At 46.1% G+C, this 27,367-nt stretch overlaps 1 protein-coding gene across 1 annotated transcript in view; it reads right to left on the bottom strand.

Moving 5' to 3' along the window:
- map3k3 (mitogen-activated protein kinase kinase kinase 3) overlaps positions 1-27,367 on the bottom strand; it is a 161,020-nt gene that overhangs the window by 90,416 nt on the left and 43,237 nt on the right. The window contains exons 5-7 of the mRNA XM_085966637.1: positions 18,068-18,167; positions 15,257-15,370; positions 8,905-9,025 (exon numbers count right to left, since the gene is read on the bottom strand). Coding sequence (XP_085822763.1) covers positions 8,905-9,025; positions 15,257-15,370; positions 18,068-18,167 — 335 coding nt within the window. The remainder of the gene's footprint in view (positions 1-8,904; positions 9,026-15,256; positions 15,371-18,067; positions 18,168-27,367) is intronic.

Here is a 27,367-nt window from a genome sequence, read left to right as displayed (position 1 = left end):
CGGGGTTCGAAACCCTACCCTGATCTGGCCCAGCGGCGGGGATCCTACCGCTATGACAAAGGCCCAATCCAATTAGCAACGTGAAATGGCAGCATAGGGCTCCAGTCACGGGGAGGGAAAAGGCGCAGGAAACGTATGGGTGTCACCTTTTGTGCGGAGTGGGCCTTTTGCGCAGCAGTAAGCATCCCCGCCGCTGGGCCAGAAGGAGTAGGGTTTTGAACCCCACTCCAGACAGTCCCGGCAAGTGGAGTCGGAGCTCCAACTTTAAATTCTGGGTGGACATCCAGCGGGATACTTGCGTCCGTGGGTGTTGGTGGCCCCCCCCCCCCCTCAGATGGGTTGTGGGAGCCCGTAAAACCCTCCCGCCATAGGACTAACCACCCTAATGGCTGGTTCAAAGATGGTTACGGTCACGGAATGAGCGTTAATCACGGCCATAAATCCTTCCACCACTTCATACAGTTCCCCAAAGGGAACAGTGTGAGGATACGTACGATGATGACCTCTTGCGCAATGCACCTCCTTGGGCCCTCAGTCGCAGATGCGAGGGGGCAAGTCGTGCAATTGTTAAATTTTTTATTTTATTGACATGTAAAATGTTGGCCCAGTAATTCCCTTCCAAATGCACTAGTACGGTCGGGGTACTTACGCATCTGGCCGGATGAAATGCCGGTTTTCAGCATTCACAGTGCATGTGGGGAAAACCGGCATTTCCTGTCCTCTGAACGAAGGGGTTCAGAGGCAGAACGCGTGCGACTGCACAGGCAGCGCGTGCGCAGTATAATTCGCCGCTTTCATTAATGCTTTCAGTGAGGTCCAGTCATTACAACTTACACATGAAAAAAGCATGGGTACAGTTGCTCCACAGGCTGCGGAGGAAGATATTTCTTATCGTGGAGCTTCTGAAAGTATGTATGTCTGTATATATTCCTTTGCGTGTTATGTATATATTCCTTTATTTATGTGTATGAATGTATTATTTAATTATGACTTTCAGAGAAAGTAACTTATTGGAAAATCATAATTAAAAACATACATTCATACACATTAGTAAAGGAATATAAAACATACATACATATACGTAAAGGAATATATGTGGACATACATACATAACTCATTCTCACATTCCATTCACACAGCCACAATTGCTCCTTCTACCTACCGTTCTGAAAACCCTTTTTAAAAAAAAAAATTTAAACTTTAAAACTTACTTAAAATTTCTTAGAATAACTTCCCTCCCTTTCCCAAACAAAAATATTGCATTTCAAAAGCTCCACGATAAAATATATCTTCCTCCGCAGCCAATGAACAACTTTACACTTGCTTTTTTCAAGTGTAACTTCTAAGGACTTACCCTCACGGATTTCATGAATGAAATCCACGAAGTTCACTGCGCAAGCGCTGCCTGTGCAGTCGCATGCGCTCGAGGTCTGGAAATGCCGGCGTTCGCCGCATGCGCTGTTCATGCTGAACGCCGGCATTTCCAACGGCCAGAAGCGTGAGTAAGCCGACCGCACTCACGCTTCTGGCCTGGAATTTCTGGCCCATTGTATTTCTCCCCTCAGTACTCAGGCCCAGTATAATAGCTACAGTTCACGTACCAATGTGAATGATGCATAAGTAACCATGCATGTACAGCACAGCCAAGGTTCAGAGGAATCTGGAGTGTCTCTCTGGGTAGATCAGTATACCCTGAACGGCACAATTGAGACACTTCTGTTTACTGTACCTCATTCCCCATACCTCAAAACATCACCATGCTTTCTATCTGCACTCAGCCTTGCTCAGCAGTCCGTACTATAATGCAGACTCATGACCCTCGTGTAAATGCAAGAATAGGTAAAATATTGCAAGTTCCTGCACCTCAGGAAAGTATTTCATAGTCTTCAAAATGAAGAATGAAAATCAGTAGCTAAATCTGCCTACGCTGCTATTCTGCAATGCAAAGGCCATACTGCATTTTTTTTCTTGTTAGCTGAAAATTGTACATTTTACTTTGTGATTTTCCCATCTCCCCTCCCCCCCCCGCCACTTCTCCTGAAGGCACTGCACCGACTCTCCTGCAGTACTGTTCGATAAATGTTAACATCCCCCATAACTTGCCCAGTGACCTTTCTTCACATCGCAGACAAAACAGGGAATGTCAACAGGCTATCCCACCACTTTGGGCATCACAGCCGGGGCCGCTACTCATCAGCTGACAGCCGCACAGGCTGTTGCCGGTAGGAGTGACCCGATTGTGATCAGAAGCAGGAATCTTAGCGGTTTTTCCCCCTCACTAGTCCAAGGACACCAAGAGCATCTGCAACTGTTGCTCTTATTGAAATCAGTTAACCAAGTACAGAGCGGGGATAGAACCTGCCACCTTCCGGTGCAAATTTGACTTCTACACCTGGTGGGACCTTCACCACCAAGTATCAAGGAGGGGGGCGGGGGGCGGGGGGGGGGGGGGTAAGAGAGAAAGAGCACCGCCTGCTCCAGAAACACAAAAAACTGTGATATTAATCTTTTTTAAAGATGCTCTCAAATTTATCCCTACAAATACAGCTACACAGAGAGCCAACATGTCAGGTATCAACAAAAAAATAAGAGACTTGCATTCGTGTAGCACCTCGTCATGTCTCAGAAACATCTCTAAGCACTTCACACACAATTAAGCACTTCCACTTGCGGGCGAGACCAGAACTAGGGGCTATAAACGTAAGATAGTCACTAATAAATCCAACGGCGAATTCAGGAGAAACTTCTTCACCTGGAGAGTGGTGAGAATGTGGAACTCACTACCACAGGGAGTAGTTGAGGCAAATAGTATAGATGCATTTAAGAGGAAGCTAGATAAGCACATGAGGGAGCAAGGAATAGAAAGATGGGGGTGGGGAGGAGGCTCGTGTGGAGCATAAACACCAGCATGGATCTATTGGGCCTAGCGGCCTGTTTCTGTGCTGTAAATACTTCGCAAGTACTTTTGATGTGCATTCAACAACAACTTGAGATGTCAGCCGTGACTCAGTGGGCAGCACCCTTGCCTCTGAGTCAGAGGGTCGTGGGTTCAAGTCCCACTCCAGGGACTTGAGCACATAAAGCTAGGCTGACACTTCAGTGCAGTGCTGAGGGAGTGCTGCACTGTCAGAGGTGCCGTCTTTCAGATGAGATGTTAAACCGAGGCCCCGTCTACTCTCTCAGGTGGATGTAAAAGATCCCATGGCACTGTTTTGAAGAGGAGCAGGGGAGATATCCCCGGTGTCCTGGCCAAAATTCATCCCTCAACCAACATCACTAAAGCTGATGATCTGGTCATTATCACATTACTGTTTGTGGGAGCTTGCTGTGCACAAATTGGCTGCCATGTTTCCTACATTACAACAGTGACTACACTTCATAAAGTACTTGAATGGCTGTAAAGCGCTTTGGGACATCCGGTGGTCGTGAAAGGCGCTTTATAATTACAAGTCTTTCTTTTCTTTTTATATTTATATAGCGCATTTAAAACTTCCCAAGGTGCTTCGTAGGAGTGTTATTAAAAAAAAAAGTCGCAGTCATTATGTCGGCAGACACAACAGCACTTTGGATACAGCAAGATCCTATAAACAGCAATGAGATTAGTGACCCATTAATCGGTTTTAGGTGCTGCTTGAGGAATGAACGTTGGCCAGAACACCGGGAGAATTCTCCTGCTCCTCTTCGAATAGTGCAGTGGGATCTTTAACATTTCATCTGACAGTACTGCATTCCCCAAGTACTTGGGTTGTCAGCCTGCCTGATTAGTATCACTCGATCAAGTCAGCAGGTTGCAGGTTCAAGCCCCACTCCAGGACTTGAGCACATAATCTAGGCAGAGACTTGAGTAGATACTGGGGGAGTGTTACATCTCCAGAGGTGCCATCCTTCACGAGACATTAACTTGTCGTCTGCTTTGGTGGTTCAGACCGTCAAAGACCATACGCACTATTTGATGAGCAGGGGAGTCAATCAACACCACCATTACACAATTATTGGTCATTCATCTCACTGCTGCTTGCGGGATCTTGCTGAGCACAAAGTGACTGCCTACATAACCATCATTGCACTTCAAAAGCAATTCACTGTATGTGAAGGGCCTTGGGATATTTGACAGACACGATTTATAAATGTGTCTTTTTCTTTACTCCATTGGACTAGATTATGCGCTGAAGGTTTTGGAGCGGATTTTGAAACCACAGCCTTCTTTTCTATGAATCGGATGACTGCAATTAAAAATATGCATAACTTTATCTTGTGTGCACAATCCTAAATGTAGCTTGGGATTAAATAAAGTGCATTTCTGCTTTGGACTCTGTGGCCTTTGAGATAATCGGGAATGAAAACAGTCCAGAAAAACAGAAGAATTAACTTTGGGCCCTCAACAAACCAACAAGATAAATTAACATTTGGGTTCAAATGCATTACTACCTCCCCCTCAACTTTCACTTTTTCCAACACATCCCAAGCACTCCTTCACACAATACTAAAAGCAACTGTTATCTGATTGGCCAGTCTCCAGCTGCTATTGTGGAAACAACATCTCGCTAACAGGAAGGGGAAGTCGCGCAAAGCAGTGTATATCAAAGGAAGTGGATGGAAAAACAAGAGCACTGAGCTCTGGACCATTTTCATCCTGCCCGATCGTTATCTCTCCCCACAAACACAAACGCGGCTAAACTCACACTATGTTGAAGATAAACACACGACAGAGAGACCAGTGAAACACTCCTGCAGCATCACAGGCCTTCAGAGATCAGTTCAGTCCTCACTAGAAGGCTCATGTAAACGCGTCTGATATCGACACACCCTGGCTCTGCACAGGCAACTTTTCAGGGATTCTCAATCACTGGCAGTTCCAAGGATTCGGTCTAAAAGCTGTTTGTTCACACTGCAGCTAATAAAATACGAACCCCAACAAGGAGATGCTTTGATTTCCAGCTTTCAGAGACACAAACATTTATAGCATCAGAAAGGTGATGCAACAGTATTAATGTTTTATGATAGTATCTCTGCACATTCCTCTTTTAAAACCTGGCAAGGTGTCGGGTAAAATCCCTCACCAGGTGAGAACACCCTTGTGAATAGGATGTGAATGCATCACATATCTGTTCCAGCACTGCCCTTCCTCTCCTCTATCACCCTGCCAAAGCCAGGCACTCCATCTGTCTATCTGACAAAAAAGCAATCTTATTTTAGTCTGGCCGACTGATCCTAGCAACAGCTGGAAATGTAAGTGTTCAGCAGTTTGGAATATACACCGTCAGTGTAAAAGGGGACGGAGCGCTCCTGATCCACCAGGGAGCCCACCTGGAGCAGCCTTGGCAGGGGGGGGTTGACCCAGATCAGTCTGGGATGGGGGTCGGGGGGTTAGAGGGGGTCAACCTGGAGCAGCCTTGGGGGGGGGGGGGGGGGGGGGGGGGGGGGGGGGGAGAGGGGGTCTGGAGCAGCCTGGAGCCAGGAAACCAAATCACTGGCTGATGACAGAGTGCACCCAGCTGATAGCTGGCATTCCTGGAGTTGATCCATTGCTGCTTTTTTTTTTTTTTTAAATAGTAATAAATAAATCAGGAGCTCTGAATGAAGAGTACTCTCCCATGCCCGAACTTCCTTTCCCCTCAACTCTGATATTTCCACACAATTTGCTCTTTCTGCAAGTTACACGAATGGACCTAGACTTGCAACACTTGCCAATAATTAGGAAACCGTTTTGGTTGCATCATAACACTGGGTCTCTGATGGAGGGAAGTATCCTGCCCGTCTTCCAACACTTGATGGGCTCCTTACAGGAAATCCAACAATGACCAGGTCAGGGTTCACTCATTGGCAGAACGAGAGGTGATCTCATTGAAACATACAAAATTCTTACAGGGCTTGACAGGGTAGATGCAGGGAGGGTGTTTCCCCTGGCTGGGGAGTCTAGAACCAGGGGTCACAGTCTCAGAATAAGGGGTCGGCCATTTAGGACTGAGATGAGGAGAAATTTCTTCACTCAGAGGGTGGTGAATCTTTGGAATTCTCTACCCCAGAGGGCTGTGGAGGCTCAGTCGTTGAGTATATTCAAGACAGAGATCGATAGATTTTTGGATATTAAGGGAATCAAGGGATATGGGGATAGTGCAGGAAAGTCAAGTTGAGGTAGAAGATCAGCCATGATCTTATTGAATGGCGGAGCAGACCCGAGGGGCCGAATGGCCTACTCATGCTCCTATTTCTTATATTCTTATGTTTTAAGCTACTATTCAGGTGAACTCTGGCTGGGAACCAGGAGAAAACTTGCCTAACGCCAACCTTCGGAGTATTGGAGATAGCAATGTGCATTTGAACCCCCAATTTTATTTGGTCGCCAAATTGTTTTCAGATTAAACTGCACTAGTGTCACTTTGAGCTTCGAGGCAAAAATTTGAAAAAAAATGTTCAGTGTGGGTCTGGGTAAAAAATGATTTTAAAAGATCAAACAATTTTACTGGCGAGTGTCATGAACATTTGGGCTTGTCAACAGCTCCCAGGAACTGGCTGGCAGTCCACCAGCTGCACCTTGAGCCTCTCCCGGGCACAAATGCACATGCAGAGAAAATGAAGGCATAAAATTAAACAGGTGTTTAGAAAATAAAAGCAACTTTAGTTTGGGTCCTCTGTCATCTCAGTGGGTAAAAGTCCAACGACGAAGTCCAACACCGCCTTCAGTGTGATAGGCGACTGAAGGCTGCACTGAGGAAGAGAGTGTTTGAAGACCAGGACCTCAAACCCGGCACTAAGCTCATGGTCTACAGGGCAGCAGTGATACCCGCCCTGCTGTATGCCTCAGAGACATGGACCATGTACAGCAGGCACCTCAAAGCACTGGAGAGGTACCACCAACGCTGCCTCCGCAAGATCCTGCAAATCCATTGGCAGGATAGGCGCACCAACGTCAGTGTTCTCGCTCAGGCCAACATCCCCAGCATCGAAGCTTTGACCACGCTCGATCAGCTCCGATTGGACATTGTCCGCATGCCCAATACGAGACTCCCAAAACAAGCGCTCTACTCGGAGCTCCGGCACGGCAAGAGAGCCCCAGGTGGGCAGAGGAAACACTTCAAGGACACCCTCAAAGCCTCCTTGAAAAAGTGTAACATCCCCACCGACACCTGGGAATCCCTGGCCCAAGACCGCACAAAGTGGAGGAGAAGCATCCGGGAAGGCGCCGAACACCTCGAGTCTCTTCGCTGGGAGCAAGCGGAAGCCAAGTGCAGGCAGCGCAAGGAGCGCACGTCAACCCAATCACCCCACCCACCCGCCCCTTCAACCACCGTCTGCCCCACCTGTGACAGAGACTGTAGGTCCCGCATTGGACTCATCAGTCACCTGAGAACTCATTTTTAATGTGGAAGCAAGTCATCCTCGGTTCTGAGGGACTGCCTAAGAAGAAGGGTAAAAAGCACCAAATGGGACGCTCCTGGATCAAACAATCCAGGAAGACCCCGGGTCTGAGCTGTGGCGATAGGTGCAAGAACTGGCTCGGTGGCCCTGGGTTAGGGAAGAGAAACAAATATCCAACTGGATTCCAGCTCTTTAATGCGATCCAGCAGCCCAATCTGGAACGTGCAGAGGCACGAACAGATTCGGGCTCATCCTTTGTGCCCTCTCCATGCTTAGAGTAGGTTAGATCGGTGGCTGACGGAAGGGTAATAAAGGGATAGGGTGGGCACGTGGGATTAGGATAAACACCAACATGGACTGGTAGGGCTGAACGGCCTGTTTCAGTGACAGCACTCTCACCCGAGTCAGAAGGTTGTGGGTTCAAGCCCCACTCCAGAGACTTGAACGTAAAAACTAGGCTGACACTCCTGAACTGGGCTGAAGTCTTCCAACAGAAACATCTGATCCACATCTGAAGCTGCTGCACTGCTCATTTTCGATCTCTAGAATCCTGTCAATGTAAGCAGGACCTTCATAGAATGTGCATGCATTGTAAATGTTCCCATATCTCGTTACGCCCCTCCTTTCGTTTCACACCCCTAAATAAGACACTTTTTGCAGTTCTATATTTCTACTTTCCAAGGGCATTTTATTCCAAGCCTAGTCCAAGTGCAGTCAATAAACCCTTCCAACCAGCAAACATCCAGGAAATGACCATTTCACACACTACCTTCACCAGCTCAGCTACATGCCTACAAAATACCCAGAGCGAGCATCCTAGAATCAAACACAATTTAATCAAGCGTTCAAGCACCTTTTGTATTTTGTAACCGGAACAGTGAGTTATGGTCCACACTCGGTCTTGCTTGCCACCAAAGAAGAAGCCTTCATGGTGCAAGGGCCAGTTTTTGAACAGGGCTGCCTTCTTTTTCCCCAGTCCAGAATCAGGCAAGGACAGGACATTGTTTTAAAAAAAAATTTAAAAATTGTATGCAGGCATGAAAAGCCTTTACTTTTGCAGTTTTCAAGAGTTTCCTTTGAAACGTGCAAGAGTCTGAATTTTGGTCCTGAGGAGAATTCCCAGGCATTCATGCCCGAGACTGGACTGCCTGGCTCAAAACCAGAAGCATGGCCACCGTACCTTTGCAAGAACCACATCAATACAGCTCCACTGGGGCATGTGCCAGGAATAAAATGTAAACTTAACACTTCAATTCCCAGACTCCACTTCAGCAGTTTTAGAACTTTTCAAGAACTTGCTCAAACATTAGCAGGATCAGTTCACGGATTCAGGCTGTTGGCCTATTCCCATAATGCGCCACGGTAATGCTGCTTAACTTATAGAAAAGAAAACAGATCTAAAGTTGTTAAATAAATAGTTCCTGGTGCTGGATGGAGGAGCATTCCAGCAACCCCTCTGGTTACAAAGCTTTACTTAGGTCTTATTACTTTTATAGTAAGAGCTGCTTTAACATCCTTTCAAATTGCTGACGATCTGGTACTCACCAACAGAGAGGTGCCTGCCCCGTGACTCTGGTGGCTGGTAGATGGTGCTGAGAATGTCCCCCACTGACTGAGAGGCCTTAATGCGGACCTGTTTCGTAACAGTTGAAGAAGCTGGTGATGTCTAGGATTTGGAGAAAAGAAATTAGATATGCACGGCCAAGGTTCGGCTTACAACTATGGCAACGGCAGCAGGGTCAAACTCCCTACGGATCCCAGTCTGATCGCTGTGGGATGACACAGCACCCGGGACAGACGCTTGTCTAGAAGGAAAAGCTGTCTCTCGACCACTCTGGCTGCCGGAGCTCCGAGGGGAGGACAGGCAGAGACCGTGTGTGTTGTGGAACACAGGGACAAACAAACTTGGAGCAAGTCTTGCCCTCATTCTCCTCCTCCCACCCATTAAAAAAAGCCTGGCAACACTCGTTGCTCCGCGGAGCGGGGAGGGGAACCACCAAATGGATTAAGTCAAAAACCATTAGTCAACCAGCTGAGTTTTTACGACAGACAGCTTCAGAGACACTTTCACTGATGTCAGATTTTTATTTCTAGATTTAAAAAACTGATTTCAAATTCTGAAGCTGCCAGGGTTGGATTTGAAGTCACAATCTCTGGATAGACCAGGCTTCTGGACTAGTCCAGGTTACTAGCCCAGTAACACAACCACTACACTACCGGAGCCAGCTGATGGTCCCATGGTGGAATAGCCTGCTGACAGTAAGGGGGAGAAATTGGGTAAGTAGCGGCACTTGTTAGCGCCTAAAGAGGCAGGCAGTGGCTGTAGCGCCACGGGCTGCGCCTCCCGCGATATTGAGTTGGGGCGATAATGGTGGCGTTAAGTCTTTTGCGCTGCGCCGCCACCGATGACGTCATCGGTGCGTGCAGCGCCCCATTCGCGATATTTGGTAGCGAACGCCGCAGTTGCGCTGTTCGCTACCCGCGCCCGGTTCACGGGGCCTTACTGTTAAGGTGGAGGTGCGGGGCGGCCGCCTTTTTTGGCGGCCGCCTGCCAGCACCTCCGCCCCCGGCCTCCTAACCCAACCCCCCCGCGGCATTGCCGGCTGTTTCCCGAGAGCCCGGCACTTCTCCTTGGTGCCGGGCTCGTTTGCCGGCACTCGCGATCGGGGTTCGCGCTGTTGCAGGCACCTCCCCTTTAACAGTGGGAGGAAGGCCTGCAGTACCGCAGCGTGCCGTGCTGCAGCGTGTGGCGCTGCGGCACGTTGCGCTGCGATATTCAGTTTCAGCGCCCTAAGAGGGACGCGGAGCGCCTCGAGCCTCGCCCCGTGTCCCTCGAGGGGCAATGAAACTGAATATCGGACGATCGCTGAAGCTGCGAACGCTGCGCTAAATCCTGCACTCAGGCGACTTTTGCGCCACTTTGGCGCCCCAACCCAATTTCTAGGCCTAAGTGTCTAGGCTCACAAATGAAGAATGGTGAGATAGTGGAGGTCAGCGTGTACCTGTGGAACTAGAGTTGGCTCCTTCAGGGGAGAAGGGAAGATTTGAAAAACAAAATAAAGTGCTGTGTAATTTGACATGGAAACACATTCCTGAAATGTATTTTTAAGCTGTTCATTTATTAGCGTGTCTCTGCTGTAAAAGCTGATTTGAATGAATCGAGGGGCCTCAATCACCATGACACCCAAATATCTGCACAGCTGCCAAATGCCTTGTTTAAACTGGAATTACATCTCTATGATGGTTTAAATGTGTTGCTCAAGGTTCATTGTGTGTAATTAGCCCTAGCTATTGCATTGAACACCCGTGTTACGTTTTACTGGCACAAACAACTCCAATCTTAAACCTGCTAACACGAGAGAAAGTGACAATCAACAGTAAGGGATTAAAAACTACCGTGCACTCATTCTCGCTATGTATTATTTCCTGAACTTGTTTTCATTCCAGGGGTAAATCTAGGACGATAGATTTTAAAAAGAAATGTGATTAGTCAGCAGCTGTTGATGACGTTATGCAAGGGCTGGCACAGATCGCCAACGGTACAGAGTTTACGGAGAGAAGCTTAAAATAAAAAGCTCACAGTGCCCCAGCAAATTTCTGTGCTGAACAGGAAGTGGGAGCTTGCAGCAAAACATTGGTTTCTGTGAAAACCTGCCATGTGTTTCTACATTACTCACAGCACAAGGAAAAAACAGCTAGTAATCTGAAACAAAAACCCTCTCACATCTGGCATAGACCAACCTGCGAGTTCCAAAGGGAAACAACAAGATCAGGCAACAGACCCTTGGCCATCGCTCCCCAAAACGAACCTCATTTTGTTAGAAAGACAAACATTTACTGGGCTTCGACTTGGACTCCAGTGGAAATGTAAACATCTGTGTAATTTTGACAATAACATTAGCACATGCAACACTTAGCAATGCAGCAGGTAAGGTGCAACATGGAGTGGGAGAAGAGGGGTTCAAGTCCATGGGGCCTGCTTGAGACTCATACCCATTGGAGCACCTGGCATGAATTCCATCCACCTCAGCAAGGGGGAGTGGGAGGGGAAGCGGAGGAAGAAAACGTGACAGAATGCATCCTACCCAGCAGACAAAACCCATTTTACATATTACATAGTATTTACAGCACAGAACAGGCCATTCAGCCCAACAGGTCCATGCCGGTGTTTATGCTCCACACGAGCCTCCTCTCTCACTAATTCATCTAAACCTATCAATATATCCTTCTATTCCTTTCTCCCTCGTGTACTTATGTATCTTCCCCTTAAATGCATCTATGTTATTTGCCATGTGGTTGCAAGTTCCACATTCTCACCACTCTCTGGGTAAAGAAGTTTCTTCTGAATTCCTTACAGATTTATTAGTGGCTATCTTATATTTATGACATTTCTTCAGTGTAAGGCGAGCTCTGCACGACACACCTTGGAGGCATGAGAAACGCAGACCTAATCCAAATTAACAATGCAACTGACGAGGGACTTCAGTTATGTGGAGAGACTGGAGAAACTGGGATTGTTCTCCTTAGAGAAGGTTAAGGGGAGATTTATTGGAGTTCAAAATCATGAAAGGTTTTGATGGAGAAACTTTCCACTGGTAGCAACCAGAGGACACATTTAAGATAACTGGCAAAAGAACTAGAGGGGCAATAGGGAGAATGTTTTTCACGCAGCGAGTTATGGTCTGGAATGTACTGCCCGAGGGGGTGGTGAAATCAGATTCAATAGTAATTTTCAAAAGGAAATTGGATAAATACTTGAAAGGAAGAATTTGCAAGGCTACAGGAAGAGAGAAGGGGAGTGAGACCAATTGGAAAGCGCTTGCAACGAGCCAGCACAGGCACGATGGGCCGAATGAACCCCGTCTGTGCTGTATCAGTCTATCCCGATATTTATTCTTTCGCACCAGTCTATCCAACAGTACAGCAGGGCTTGAAATTAGCAGCAGCCTGTTTTGCTGCGAGGGCAATAGTTGTTCAAACAGGCGGTCCGCCCACAAGGTAGCTCGATGGCGTGATCGTTCACCTAGCTTCAGCACAAAAGGTGGGCGCGTGCAGCTAAGCACTCGTCAACAACATGCATCGCGCTTTTGGGGAAAGACGTCTCACCAAGCAAGGCTTTCCAGCCAGCGACAGAGAATGTGGACGAACTGGTAAATACGGGCTGCCCTGCAGGAGGTGCTGGTCAGTGGTGCAGCAGACAGGTTACCAGGTTACGATCAATACAGTGTAGCTCGGGAGAGATTCCGCAAATCTCCTGCACTCATCTGTAGCGATGCTCCACAATAATGAGTTTGCTGGCAACAGCCTAACAATGAGACACTATAACATGTTTCTAAATTTAGTTAAAGTATTTAAGTTGACTGGGATCCTTGAAATATGTGGTAAATGTCTTCAAAATGGTACAAAGTTACCACAAGGCTTTCAGAGATCCCACATCAGGCAAACACTTCATCGGTCTCCGTTTCAGTTTAATTCTGCAAGCCAGTTACATAGAATGCAGCGTGGTTTTAAATTAAATTTCAGAATGCGTTGTCCTTTGGCCTATTAAGTAAAGGCACCACCCTGCGCTAGCACCAAGTCAAAAAGACCAGAAGGTTGCAGGGTCTATCCCTGGTCTGTGCGGAGCTAGCTGTTCTCAGCTGGGGAAACAAGAAATGTCTCAGCCATCCTGGGCTAGGAAGGGAAAAAAGCTCATCAGCCAGGGCTCCTGCTCTGTAGTGTGTGTGTGCACGAGTGTATGTATATACGTGTACACACGCACGGAAGGGGATGAGGGATGGCAGTTGGGCGAGTGCAGGATCAGGTGATGCTCTCCCAATCGAATAGACTACAGACATTCGCTGTCCCATGCTCGCTGACCTGCACTGGCTCTTGGTCTGTCAACGCCTCGATTTTAAAACTTTCATTCTTGTGTTCAAATCCCTCCATGGCCTTGCCCCTCCTCATCTCTGTAACCTCCTCCAGCCCTACAACCCTCCAAGATATCAACGCTCCTCCCAATTCTGGCCTCTTGCACATCCCTGATTTTAATCACTCCACCATGGATGGCTGTGCCTTCATCTGCCTAGGCCTGAAGCTCTAGAATTACCTCCCTAAACCGCTCCGCCTCTCTACCTCTCTTTCCTCCTTTAAGTCGCTCCGTAAAACCTACCTCTGACAAAGCTGCCCAAATATCTCATGTGGCTCAGTGTCAAGTTTTGCCTGATTACACTCCTGTAAAATGCCTTCGGTGTTTTACTACGTTAAAGGCACTTTATGCAAGTTGTTGTTGTTGTCCAAGTCTAAACTCACAATGGGCACTTGGATGTGGCAATGGACAGCTCGTGGCCCATGAGGACAGCTCTTGGCCCACGAGGACTCGTGGCCCAGTACGAGCCAGTGTTTTCAGAATGCATTCATCAGTAACTGTGGGCAATTTGGAGGAACATGGACACAGTAAAAAATCCGTTTTTTTATTGAACCGATAGGTAGAAAGTGTAACTTCAGCAGGTTAGGGACCAGAGGGGTAGAGATTGCAAACACAGTTGTAACTGCAAGAGATTGTAAACCACAAGCAGCTCTTCCAAACCTTGCAAATTCCAGCTCTGTGCTGATAAAATGTTGTTTATTTTGAAGGAAATTCTCCAGGATTAAGCCCTACAATGCGGTGCTTTCAGCGAGTACTGTGGGGGCGGGGTGCTGGGAGCCAAGGTGAGACAGGAGCATGTCATGTTTGTTGCCCTTCAAACAATTTTCACGGGACCTTCCTTGGAACTGGATAGCTCACACCATCAGCCAACATAGCTTCTCCCACACTGTTTTTGTTTAAAGCTCTTTAGAACTGTGTGAGGAGGAAGCACGTCCAATGTAAAAAATCACTTGAAGAGCAGCCAGGGCAGAAGTGTGAGGGCAAGCATTTGTGCCACGGCCATGTCATTTTGCATGGCAAATTGAAGCAGGGAGCCAGACAGCGCCCTTAATAGTAGGAACGCCAAACGTGAAAAGTTAAGGAATAAATAAAACCCACCAGAGAGGTGGGCAATGCTTGGGAGTAAAGTTGACTTCTCCCATTCTTCCAGGGGGAGGTGTGTAACAGCGCTGCTGCGCTGGCGCTCACACTATGCTGATAACGTCTGTTAGGTGGCATCCACATCAAGAAGAAATACGATCCACTTCCATACCGAGTTCACGCATCTTAAAGGGCTTAATACCACATGGTGTCATTTTAAGTGGTACATCTGTCTCTGTGTGCGCCTATCTGTCTGCACGGCTGAGTGCGCCTGCCTGCCTGCTTGAGCGCACGCGCACATGGTGCCGGGGTTTGGGTTTAAGGGTGCAAGAGAACACTTACATTCCACCCTGAATCGTTCTTTTCCAGCTACAGCACAGAACAGATCAATGAAAAGAAAGGGACACAAAATAGCGTGAATTTTCCTTTAACTGGAATGACCTGTGAAAGGGAAGGCAGAAAACCTGGACGCATCTGCTTGTTTACTTGCTCAGCAGAAGGGGGCATGTAAAATTAGTGAACGGACTGAACTGAACCAAGCTCAAGGAAATCAGGTAGCTGTGCTGTAACGGTTCTGCCACATCACTTCCTCCGCAAATAACTGTGGTTGCATGGCTCTGCCAGTCTGCTACATTCCCCGCTCCTTCCTTCCCTCCCTCTCCCGTGAGGCCCTAAGGGATGCACAGCGGACAATTTTAACATTGACCTGGGATGGTTACCCAAGATTATAAATGATATGCTTTATTTAAAAAAAAGTTTGAAAAAGAGAACTGCTTGCTACTCAAGTTACTGCCCCACATTCCAGATATCGGACTCCCACAATTGTTTCCCTGCTTTTATTTATTGAAGGAACCAGGTGCTCCCTAGACAAACTGTTCACCTTGAGGACTGGGGAACGTTAACACTTACGTGGTTTTTCTCTCGAGCTACAAGCAAGATTTTCAGGCTCTTCATGTTATAGCTTCGATCCAGGAGGTCGATGGCTTTGTCGAGATCATCCTGACTTCGTAATGGAATCAGTAGCTGGGAGCAAGAGGGAGGACGGAACCAAACCAAATCAGTACAAAACATATGCAGTCACACAAAGGTGAACAAAAGTGAGCGAGACAACCAGCAAGAAAACAGAAAAATGCAACAAACTCGGAGTCAAAGTACCGTAGAACCTCGCTTATCCAAAATCTCATTATTCACAAGAATGTTTGTAAAAGTCCAGTTTACATAAACTAGTCAGCGCACAATTGAGCACTTGAAACTGATTTCTCCCTAGCCTTAGCGTTCCTTATCCAGCAACAAGTTATCTGTGTGTGCAGTAACCAGTAGAATTTACGGTGCAGCTAGAGGTTTTAGCTTTGGCACAGCTAGTGAGGATTTCTGGGCCGGGAGGCCAGCCACAGTCGGGGCTGCCAGCATTTCTTTCCCCCCCCCCCCCCCCCACCAGAGTAGCTCATTTTTAAAATGGACAAAATGTAGGTTTTATCTGCACACGCTTGAAGAGATAATCTAAACACGACAATCAGAAGTTAAAACCTCATGCATTAGACTAAATATAGGGGCACTCTCCACAATCAAAGTTCTATGCACTGGGTGGAGAATCAAGATTTCACGGCACATGACAACCAAAGATAAAGAGCAGAAACTGCACGACAGCCCAGACAAATCTTTATAAATCCTAGTTTACTGAGAGATGACACTTACGTAATTGCTTGCTTTTAATATTTCTCAGTCCATTTAATTAATCGCTCAACAACTGAACAAAAACCTACAGATTATATATATTTTATTTATCTGACATACAACTGTGCAGCGTATCTGTTTCCATGCACCATATTGAACAAAGACCCAGGTGACAGTGTTCCTTACAACAATTGATGACACCTGCCTCGCGCTACTTTAAACCCTGCTACAGCACCCTTAGGTACAGAACTAGTCCATTGTGTTCTTACTGGCAGCTTCAGTGCATCGGCTGCTATTTTACCACAAGATGTTTAGCACTAAGACAGACGCTGCGCATTAAAGGACTCTTGGTTGAACGTGTCGAGTCTAGCCTTAGGCAGCGGTGGAAGGTAGCAGCCTTGGCGACTGACCAGATGTGGGGTCAAAAGCTCAACTCGGAGTCAAACTCTACTGGGCCCAGCCAGGGAGGTTGATGAGTCGGTGCCAAAGGCACATAGGTAGTACAGGAGCCAAAGTGGAGCTGTAGGAAGCTATGATTCATCCAGGACTTCTTGTTGACAGGAAGGTTGGTAATATCGCAACAGTCCTGGAGTCAAGAGTTGTGAGGAGAGATAAAGTTGAGTGTCTGACATACATATGGAAGCAGATCCCACAATTGCAGAAAATGTTAAGGGGCAGCATGCAGTTCATGAACAGGAGGGACCCAAGGATAGAGACGTGAATGGAGAGGAAATGGTTTGAGATGTAGTGACTGTGTTGGGATAGGGAGGAGTGGAATTATGAAGGAATGGTGCGACAGAGGGGGTCGATGGAGCCGAGGCGGTTGAGAATTGTGTGGTCAACAGTGTCAAAAGGCAGTGGAGAAGTTCAGGACAACTAGAAAAGCAGTCGTCTTCCGATTAGGCACTTTACAGCCTTCCGGACTCAATATCGAGTTCAACAATTTCAGATCACAACCTCGGCCCCTATTACATTTTTATATATATTATTTATCCACACCTTTGTTTTGTGCCCTTCCCCCTTTTTCTCTCTCCCACATGGCAGCTGTCTCCCATTCTGCCAGCGCATTTCACACCTAATCTAGAGCCGTCTTTTGTCTCGTTACTAGTCCTATCACCATCTCGTCTGGTTTTGAATACCTCTTAATGTCTCTTCACTTCTCTTTTGTTCTTTCATCCCCATTTCCCAGCCCCCAAACTGGCCTTTTAATCTGTTTCATTTCCTGTGTTTTTTCAGTTCTGACGAAGGGTTTAAACCTGAAACGTTGACTCGGTTTCTCTCCCCACAGATGCTGCCTGGCCTGCTGAGTTTTTCCAGCATTTTCTGTTGTTATTTTAGAAAAGCAGTGACTTCTGGTTGAAGTCTCACAGGGCGCCATGGGCAACTTTGACCAAGGTGGTGTTGATACTGTGGGTTGGTCGTAAACGAGACTGTAAAGACTCAGAGGGAGTGTGGGGGAGATGAGCATGCAATCGGGTATTAATGACTCAGTCAAGAAACTTGGGAAGAAAGGAAGCACAGTACAAGTGCTAGGACAGTGGCTTGGGAAGATTTCGACGGCAAGGATTGGCTTTTTAGGGTGGGGGGGGGGGGGTGAAATGAGTTGTTCCCTCTAAGCTGCGCGGCCGCGCAGTAATGGGAAAGGCCCCGCACAGGCCGCTCACCGGATTTTACATTGCAAGTACCGCGTAAACGCAGAAATTTAAAGGGACCCCGCAGTAAAAGAAACAGGCCGCGCAGAACAAAGCGCAGCTCACAGGGAACACTAGTGATGACAACTTCAAAAAGGGTGAGAATAATGCATGAATAAAGGGAGAGGTTGATGAAGAAAAACTGGGTGTTAAATTGTTGGATTGAAAAGAGGCTGAGAGAGCAAGTGGTGAAGTTCATGGTGGTAATGATTCTTGCGAACTCGGGGCAAAAGGGACAAAACTCCAGAAGTTGCTGGGTGCAGGGGGAGTGGTAACGAGGGGACAGAGGCAGCCAAGCAGACAGGCTCAATTCTGGAAATAAAAGCAGTAAAGAGCCTCGAACACTGGGGATTACCTCATTGTTTGTGTAGTTTAAATCCATTAGCTGCCCAAACACGGTCTTGACTTTCTGGTGCAGTTCTTCATATTTAACTGGACGGCTGAACTGTATGATTCTGACAATGGGACAAAGAACACAAACAAATCAACACAGTGCAAACTTGGATTGTTTCACGTTCAGCAACAACAGGCAGCTATGGCACATGATTAAGAGTTCTGTAGGGACTAGTTGCAGGGCCCCCACTGAACCACCATTTTGCAACACGGGGATCGAACACCATGAAATAATCCCAACAGGACACCTTCCGCTTCTATATTTTTAATACGCTTTTTATTTAAAAACATTTACTAATAGTTCACATAGATGAAATTGAAACTGTACAAAAATTCCAAATACAAAATAACATTCAAAAATGACCTTAAAACTAATCCAGTTTTGGCATGCTCGTTGCATCTCAGAGAACGTTTGTTTTGCAAGCCAGAAATGTGGATACCAAGCAGAAAAAGGAGGAAATGGGTTGAGGGGGTGTGGAAAGAGAGGAATTTGAAGAGGCATGAGGCAACGAGACATTTCAGGACCTTTGAGTGGAAAGGGAGGAACTACAGACAGTCTTTTTACAGTCAGGCCTGTTGTATATCGTTCTGATGAGAGGTCATCAACCTGAAACGTTAACTATTTCTCTCTCCACAGATGCTGCCTGACCTGCTGAGTATTTCCAGCATTTTTGGCTTTTTTCCCCCCCCAGATTTCTAGCATCTGCAGTATTTTGCTTTTGTACATAGTCTAAGTTTGCTTATTGCACAGGGAAATAATTTCTGCTTTTGTACATTATTATATCCATTTTGGACAGCAGTCATTGTCTGTAATCTGTGTCTTGCACTATAGTATTTCTCCATCTTCTGAGGTGGGCATCCCACATAGCCGCCAATGGGCAATTTACCACAATCGGGATTGATCATTAGCCATAAGCTACACTAACAGAGTAGGTTTCAAGTTATAAGTGATGTGGTAAAGGTGAGGACTCACAACTCTAACAGGAAGTTCTTTACCAAGATCATCAAGACTATTGGTAGGAAAACAGTTTAATTCATAAATTTACAGCTCTTTCTTTAGGAGACCTAGCAACTGTACCAGAGGACTGGAAAGGAAGGGTCACAGAAGTTATTTCGGGAGAATCACAAGAAAGTACAGCTCGGTTGGATCGGATGTTAGAGTAGACTTTGCTCTGGTGGGGGGAGTCCAGGACAAGGGGGCATAATCTTAACATTAGAACTAGGCAATTCAGGGGTGATGTCAAGAAGCACTTCCTTCACTCAAAGGGTAGTGGAAAGCTGGAAACTTCTCCCCCAAAAAGCTGCTGAGAGTCAATTGAAAATTTCAAAACGAGATTGATCGATTTTTCATTAGGCAAGGGTATTAAGGGAACCAAGGCAGGGTAGATGGAGTTAAGATACAGATCGACCATGATCTAACTGAATGGTGGAACATGCATGAGGGGCTGAATGGTCTCCTGTTTCTATGTCCCTAGAAAACGTAAAAAAGAAAATTGAGTTGGGGGAATACGAGGCCGGAAGAATAGAGGCAGAAGTGGGCAGAATCAGGATTTGAGGAAATGCAATGAATGATGCAGGAATGCGGGTTAAAGTGAGAAGAGGAAGCAACAGATGCAGCGGTGTCTCAGACTGTGGTAAAGTGAGAATCTTTAGGTTTCTTTGGATATGGTTTATTACGTCAATAGACGGAATTCCACCAATACAGTCAAGAACCATGAAGTCTTGGCTTACGTCGGGGCATTCTTCGAGAAAGGTACACTTGGAGGTATGGACAGACTCACCAACTTCAAGCTGATGTTTACCTTGCAGAGTACTGTTGGATTGTTAAACACCCCCTCTAATAACTGAGGTAGATTCTTAGAAAACTCAATTTGGTCAATCGGGGAGAAATGCCAAGGTTGTTCCAAAGGGAACAGTTAACAAAACAAGAGACTGGTATGTCAAAAGGGTGACAATAGCTAGAGCTGGAATGTGACTTAAACCAGCAGACAGGATTGTAAGGAGACAGATACACCGGAAAGGAAAGACCATCTTTGCAAGATGACACCTGATTTTATTATTAATGTACGTCTCTCTCTCTTCAGAGCCTTTAAATGATCAGACTGATGACCACATTACAGAATGATAAAAAGGTGTGAACCCTGGAAATTTAAAACAAAGAGAAAATGCTGGAAATACACAGTAAGTCAGTCAGCCTCTCAGGTGAACGTTCTGGGAAGGAACCTGCGCCAGAAATGGCATGATCAGGAAGCAGAACCCAGTATAGGGCCTCTTTATAGTAACCAAAATAAAGAGGGGAGTGAGAGCTGGTGAAGATTAGGGTTATAGACATGTTAATGATCAATAACCCCAGTTTACCACACTGTACACACCATTACTCCAGTGTACTGCACTGGATGCCCTCTTGGCCTCATCCCCTGCCGCTGTGGTGGAAGGTATATATAAGGTGGATTGAGATCACAAAGTACAGAAGAAAAATACCAATGATCACGCTGCTATGCGCCAACTGTGCCAATCTCAGCCACCAAGATATTCTAGTTATTACTGGCTTTTTGCAAAAATACTCCGAGCAGACCCTGTACAAAGCCAGTGCTTCTACAGTTCCATCACATGACTTGTAGAGCTGGTAGACAGTATAAGAAAACTGGCAGGTTTTACCAAATCCTTATTGATATCCCCTCACCCCATCCCACTAATTTTCATTCCTCCTCTCCTGAAGGCATCTGCTGGTTTTGAGATGTGTTTCCACAGGCCACAGAGTACCTCACCCAAGTTGGCATTCTCTACCTGGGAATCCAGAGTGTTGCCAACTAGAATACCAGGAAGGCATCACAGCCAGGCCAGATCTTAAACTCATCCAATGTGCATGCGTGCGCACGCACTAGGGAGCAGGAATGCTGACTGTTCTGCCTTCTGCAAGCTCAGGGGCACTGAGGATAACTGCAATGCCCCAGCCACAGCTAACTCAGGAGTCCAGGAATCAATCAATTCTTGGCCCATACGACTCAATGCCACATATATTGCAGTAAAATGGCCAATTGGTCCTGGCCAAAGCTTGCAGTTTGATCTTTGCAGGTGATACAGTCTCAGGACTGAGCTGAAATGAAATTGAAGTACAGGTGTTGATGTTGGACTTTCAAAAGGCGTTTGACAAAGTTCCACATATTAGACTTGTAAGCAAAATTAAAGCCTGCAGGATTAAAGAGGCAGTGGCAGCATGGATACAAAATTGGTTAAGGGACAGAGAGCAGAGGTGAACGGTTGTTTTTCAGACTGGAGGGAGTGCAGTCCCCCTGGAGTCGGCATTAGGGCCACTGCTCTTTTTGATATATATTAGTGACCTGGACTTGGGTATACAGGGCATCATTTCAAAGTTTGTAAAGGATACAAAACTCGGAAATGTAGTAAACAATGAGGAGGATAGTAACAGACTTCAGGAGGACACAGACTGGTGAAATGGGCAGGCACATGGCAGATTAAATTTAATGCAGAGAAGTGTGAAGTGATACATTTTGGTGGGAAGAATGAGGAGAGGCGATATGAACTAAAGGGTACAATTTTAAAGAGGCTGCAGGAACAGAGAGACCTGGGGGTGTATGTACACAAATCTTTGAAGGTGACAGGACAAGTTGAGAGGGCTGTTTAAAAAAGCATACGGGATCCTTGGCTTTATTAATAGAGGAATAGAGTACAACAGCAAGGAAGTTATGCTAAACCTTTATAAAACACTGACGAGGCGTCAGCTGGAACAGTGTTTCCAATTCTGGGCACCACACTTTAGGAAGGATGTCTAGGCCTTGGCGAGGGTGCAGAAGAAATTTACTAGAATGGGACCAGGGATGAGCGACTTCAGTTATGTGGAGAAGCTGGGGTTGTTCTCCTTAGAGCAGAGAAGGTTAAGGAGAGATCTGATACAGGTCATTATTGGTTTTGATAAGAGTAAATAAGGAGAAACTGTTCCCAGTGGCAGAAGGGTCACTAACCAAGGGACACAGATTTAAGGTGATTGGCAAGAGGAGAGGGGAGATTTGTTTTTTACACAGTGAATTGAGAGATCTGGAATGCGCTGCCTGAAAGGGTGGTGGAAGCAGATTCAACAGTAACATTCAAGAGAGAATTGGATTAATACATGAAGGGACAATATTTACAGGGCTATGGGGAACGAGCAGGGGAGTGGGATTAATTGGAGAGCTCTTTCACAGAGCTAACACAGGCACAATGGGCCAAACTGCCTCCCTCTGTGCTGTATCTATGATTCTAGGTGTCTATAGGGGGTATGCTCCACAAGCTTTGCAGTTCATAACCAACTCATCTCTTAAACGCAGCCATAGATTGCCATCTGCCAATATCAGCCAGACTCTAATCCTGACATCACACACTCAGTTTACGTTTCAATGTGGGCCACTCGTCCCCACATAAATCAGCAGCACAACAAAAGTGCGCTATCATTCTATCCGCTTACCTTATCCCACAACCCTCCATGTTTAATTCTCTCTTTTTTTAAATTCATTCTGGGATGTGGGCGTCGCTGGCAAGGCCATCATTTATTGCCCATCCCTAACTGCCCTGGAGAAGGTGGTGGTGAGCCGCCTTCTTGAACCGCTGAAGGTACTCCCATAGTGCGGTTATGGAGGGCGTTCCAGGATTTTGACCCAGCGACAATGAAGGAACAGCAATATATTTCCAAGTCAGGATGGTGAGACTTGGAGGGGAATTTGAGGTGATGGTGTTCCCATGTGCCTGCTGCCCTTGTCCTTCTAGGTGGAAGAGGTCGTGGGTTTGGGAGTTGCTGTCGAAGAAGCCTTGGAGAGTTGCTGCAGTGCACCTTGTAGATGGTACACAATTCACAATTCAAATCGCTTTATTGGCATGATAAGTTACATCTTATGTTGCCAAAGCATCAAAATACATTTATGGTTTAGCACATAAACGCAGTTCTATTCATAGTGTATAAACAGGTATATCCCTGAGTGTATAAATATACATTCGCATTGTTTATATATATTCTTTTCTTAGTTTACTGGTTGTCCCTCTGTTCATGGCAAGCTGTAACATAGTGTGCCGCCAGTGTTATACAGCTTCTCTCCTCTCCCAGTAGGAATGGGAGTTTTTGGTTGTCATTCAGATTTCTGAAATCAGGGCATATTTGTGAGAATTTTTGGTAGAAATTCTCCCTGATGCCCTGATATTTTCCACAAGCTGTGAGGAAGTGCATCTCTGTCTCCACCACTCCCTGACTGCAGTGAGAGCATATCCTGTCCTCTCTTGGCAGCCTGGTCTGCCTTTTTCGATCGCTAGGCTATGTTCGCTAAGTCTGTACCTTGTCAAGGTTCTTCTCATTTTGTTATCCTTTACCATGGTCAGGTAATCAGCTATGTTGTATTGTCTGTTTAGGGCCAAGTAGCAATTGAGTTTGCTTTGGGTTTTTGTTGTTTCTGCCCAATATGTCAGATATTTTTCCTTTTGCTTAGCGACGATTGTGTTGGGTCGAATTCTTTGTGTTACCCTGTCACTGTCCTGGGGCTGGTTATTGTTAGTATTGTTAGTAGTTACTTCACTGAGTCCCAGGACTAGTTGACTGAGGGTATTCTTCTTTATGGTAAAGCTCTTGGCATTTCAGGGCGTCGTAGTGATAGCATTGGGGATTGCTCATTTGTAGGTGATTCCAAAATTTGGTGGCTCTTTTTTGGATAGTGATTATTAATGGATATTGGCCTAGTTCCGCCCTGCATGCATTGTTTACTGTTTTCCTTTGAGTCCGGAGGATACTTTTACAGAATTCTGCATGTAGGATCTCAATTGGGTGTTTGTCCCATTTTGCAAATTCTTGTTGAGTTAGCGGTCCCCATACCTCACTGCCATAGAGTGCAATTGGTTCAATTACTGATTTGAAAATTTTGAGCCAAATGCTAATTGGGATTTCTATTTGGATTGATTTTTTGATGGCATAGAAAGCCCTTCTTGCTTTCTCTTTCAGTTCATTCACAGCCAGTTTGAAGTTTCCCGTAGAACTGATTTTTAAGCCCAAGTATGTGTAGTTAGTGGTTTGTTCAATTTTGGTTGTTCCTACTGTGAAATTTATTTTGGGTCCCTGATGTTTGGATCTTTGCTGGAACACAAGGACTTTGGTTTTTTGGGGATTTATTGTCAGGGCCCAAGTCTGGCAGTACGACTCCAGCAGGTCCAGGTTTTGCTGTAGCCCCTCTTTAGTTGGTGACAGCAGAACCAGGTCGTCTGCATAGAGGAGGAATTTAACCTTGGATTCATATAGGGTGAGGCCGGGTGCTGTAGATTGTTCAAGTAGTTTTGCCAATCCATTTATGTAAATATTAAAGAGTGTCGGTGAGATTGGCGAGCCCTGCGTCACCCCCCGCCCCTGTGGGAAGTATTTTGTTTGTTTGTCTCCAATTTTAACTGCACATTTGTTGTTTGTATACATTGATTTAATTACATCATATGTTTTCCCTCCTACCCCACTTTCGATAAGTTTCAGGAATAAACCGTCATGCCAGATGGAGTCGAAAGCCTTCTGGAAATCTACAAAGCATGCGTAGATTTTGCTTTTGTTATGGTGAACGTGTTTGTCAATTAGGGTCTGCAGGGTGAAGATATGATCGGATGTTCTATAGTTTGGCAGGAACCCAATTTGGCTTTTACTCAAGACATTGTGCTCCTCAAGGAAGTTTATAAGTCTTTTGTTTATGATGCTACAGAATACCTTCCCCAGGTTACTGTTTACACAGATGCCTCGATAGTTGTTTGGGTCGATTTTGTCCCCACTTTTGTATATGGGCGTTATGAGTCCTTTGTTCCAGATATCAGGGAAATAACCGACACTGCAGCCACGGTGAGCAGGTGGTGGAGGGAATGAATGTTTAAAGTGGTGGATGGGGTATCCTCAGACTCTCTGTTCGACCCACCATACCGCACGGCAGAGAAGGATGGACAAGTAACCTGCCCGAGCCCTCCATGGTGCTAGTCTGCCACTTGCAATCTGTATAAATGTGGCTAGGGTGAATTGCTCTCGAAACAGCTTTCCTACTCACTGTGAGGAAAACAGCTTCCGGCCATTAAGCAGGTCCTGGATGAGGAACTTGGTATGTGGAGAAATCATACCCACAAACCTGTGCCCTTTCACTTAGCGTCCATCAAGTGACAATAGTAAAAAGTAAAAATAAGTGTCCAATACCCTGTTTAACAACAGTTCTCAAGAACCTGTTCTATATAAATGGTTTTAAAATGCTTACTATAACTACCTGTCATTAGTACACTAACTCACCATTACAGGTAGTCACTGGTACACTAACTCACCATTACAGGTGGTCAGTGGTACACTAACTCACCATTACAGGTAGTCACTGGTACACTAACTCACCATTACAGGTAGTCACTGGTACACTAACTCACCATTACAGGTAGTCACTGGTACACTAACTCACCATTACAGGTAGACACTGGTACACTAACTCACCATTACAGGTAGACATTGGCACACTAACTCACCATTACAGGTAGTCACTGGTACACTAACTCACCATTACAGGTAGTCAGTGGTACACTAACTCACCATTACAGGTAGTCAGTGGTACACTAACTCACCATTACAGGTAGACACTGGCACACTAACTCACCATTACAGGTAGTCAGTGGCACACTAACTCACCATTACAGGTAGACATTGGCACACTAACTCACCATTACAGGTAGTCAGTGGTACACTAACTCACCATTACAGGTAGACATTGGTACACTAACTCACCATTACAGGTTGACATTGGTACACTAACTCACCATTACAGGTAGACATTGGTAAACTAACTCACCATTACAGGTAGACATTGGTACACTAACTCACCATTACAGGTGGTCAGTGGTACACTAACTCACCATTACAGGTAGTCAGTGATACACTAACTCACCATTACAGGTGGTCATTGGTACACTAACTCACCATTACAGGTGGTCAGTGGTACACTAACTCACCATTACAGGTGGTCAGTGGTACACTAACTCACCATTACAGGTGGTCAGTGGTACACTAACTCACCATTACAGGTGGTCAGTGGTACACTAACTCACCATTACAGGTGGTCAGTGGTACACTAACTCACCATTACAGGTGGTCAGTGGTACACTAACTTCACTATGCCACAGAAGTAGATTCTGTCCCTCTGCAGATGGCAGTTTCAAGGATTCAGAGCGATCACTGGGGGACTGTTTCCCCGGGGGAATGGACTGGTGCAACGTGACCCATGCCATTATCAAGAACTCCCTCGCAGCTGAAGGAGAAGCTGCATTGATTAAAGCCTGCTTGCATTGTTGGCTGGCAGGGATCTGTAGGGAAAAGCCAGGGGCCAATATACAACCAAATTCATAACCAGCATGCCAATAAGTTGGCTGTATTCAAAATTTACAGGAGAGTCCTGAAAACAGAAGATTTCTTTTTTTTTGGAGAAACTCTGTGTTCCTTTAAAATTCCAATTCTTTTCTATTTTTCTCCTCGTCTCTCCTGAAAGCATTGATCGTTAGCGGGGTACCGTTCAGTGGCTCAGTTGGTAGCGCTCTTGCCTTTGAGTCAAGAGGTTGTGGGTTCAAGTCCCACTCCAGAGACTTGAGCACAGATATGTAGTCTGACACTCCAGTGCAGTAGTGAGGGACTGCGGCACTGTCAGGGGTGCCGTCTTTCGAATGAGGCGTTAAACTGAGGCCCCGTCTACTCTCAGGTGGACGTAAAAGATCCCATGGCACTATTTTGAAGAAGAGCAGGGGAGTTAGCCCTAGTGTCCAGGCAAATATTTATCCCTGAATCAACATCACCAGAACAGATTATCTGGTCATTATCACATTGCTGTTTGTGGGGGTTTGCTGTGCGCAAAATTGTCTGCCGCGTTTCCTACATTACAACAATTACTACACTTCAAAAAGTAATTCAATGGCTGTAAAGCACTTTGGGAAGTCCGGAGGTTGTTAAAGGCGCTATAAATGCAAGTCTTTCTTTAACAGGGACTGAGCACCATCAGTACATCACCCCAGTGATGCCCAGGCTAGGGTACAGTTCAACAGGGACTGGCAGCTCTCCACTACCTGACCAAAGCAGCCACTTTGAACGCTTGAGCCCACACAACGAGCATCGGCAGGTTATTCAAACAAGGATTGAACAGTTCAGTCTGATTCCACCCTCACCCAACATTTGCAAATCCTAGAATATTGTCCCCTTCCTAGTCCAAAGCCACTGAAGTCAACTGTAACAGCCCCATCATTC

This window comes from Somniosus microcephalus, chromosome 24 (assembly GCF_052327205.1).
Source record: "Somniosus microcephalus isolate GS21.2 chromosome 24, FLI_Smic_1.0, whole genome shotgun sequence".
Classification (NCBI taxonomy): Eukaryota; Metazoa; Chordata; class Chondrichthyes; order Squaliformes; family Somniosidae; genus Somniosus; species Somniosus microcephalus.
The sequence above is the reverse complement of the archived record's forward strand: the minus strand, read 5'-3'. Positions and strand labels throughout refer to the sequence as shown.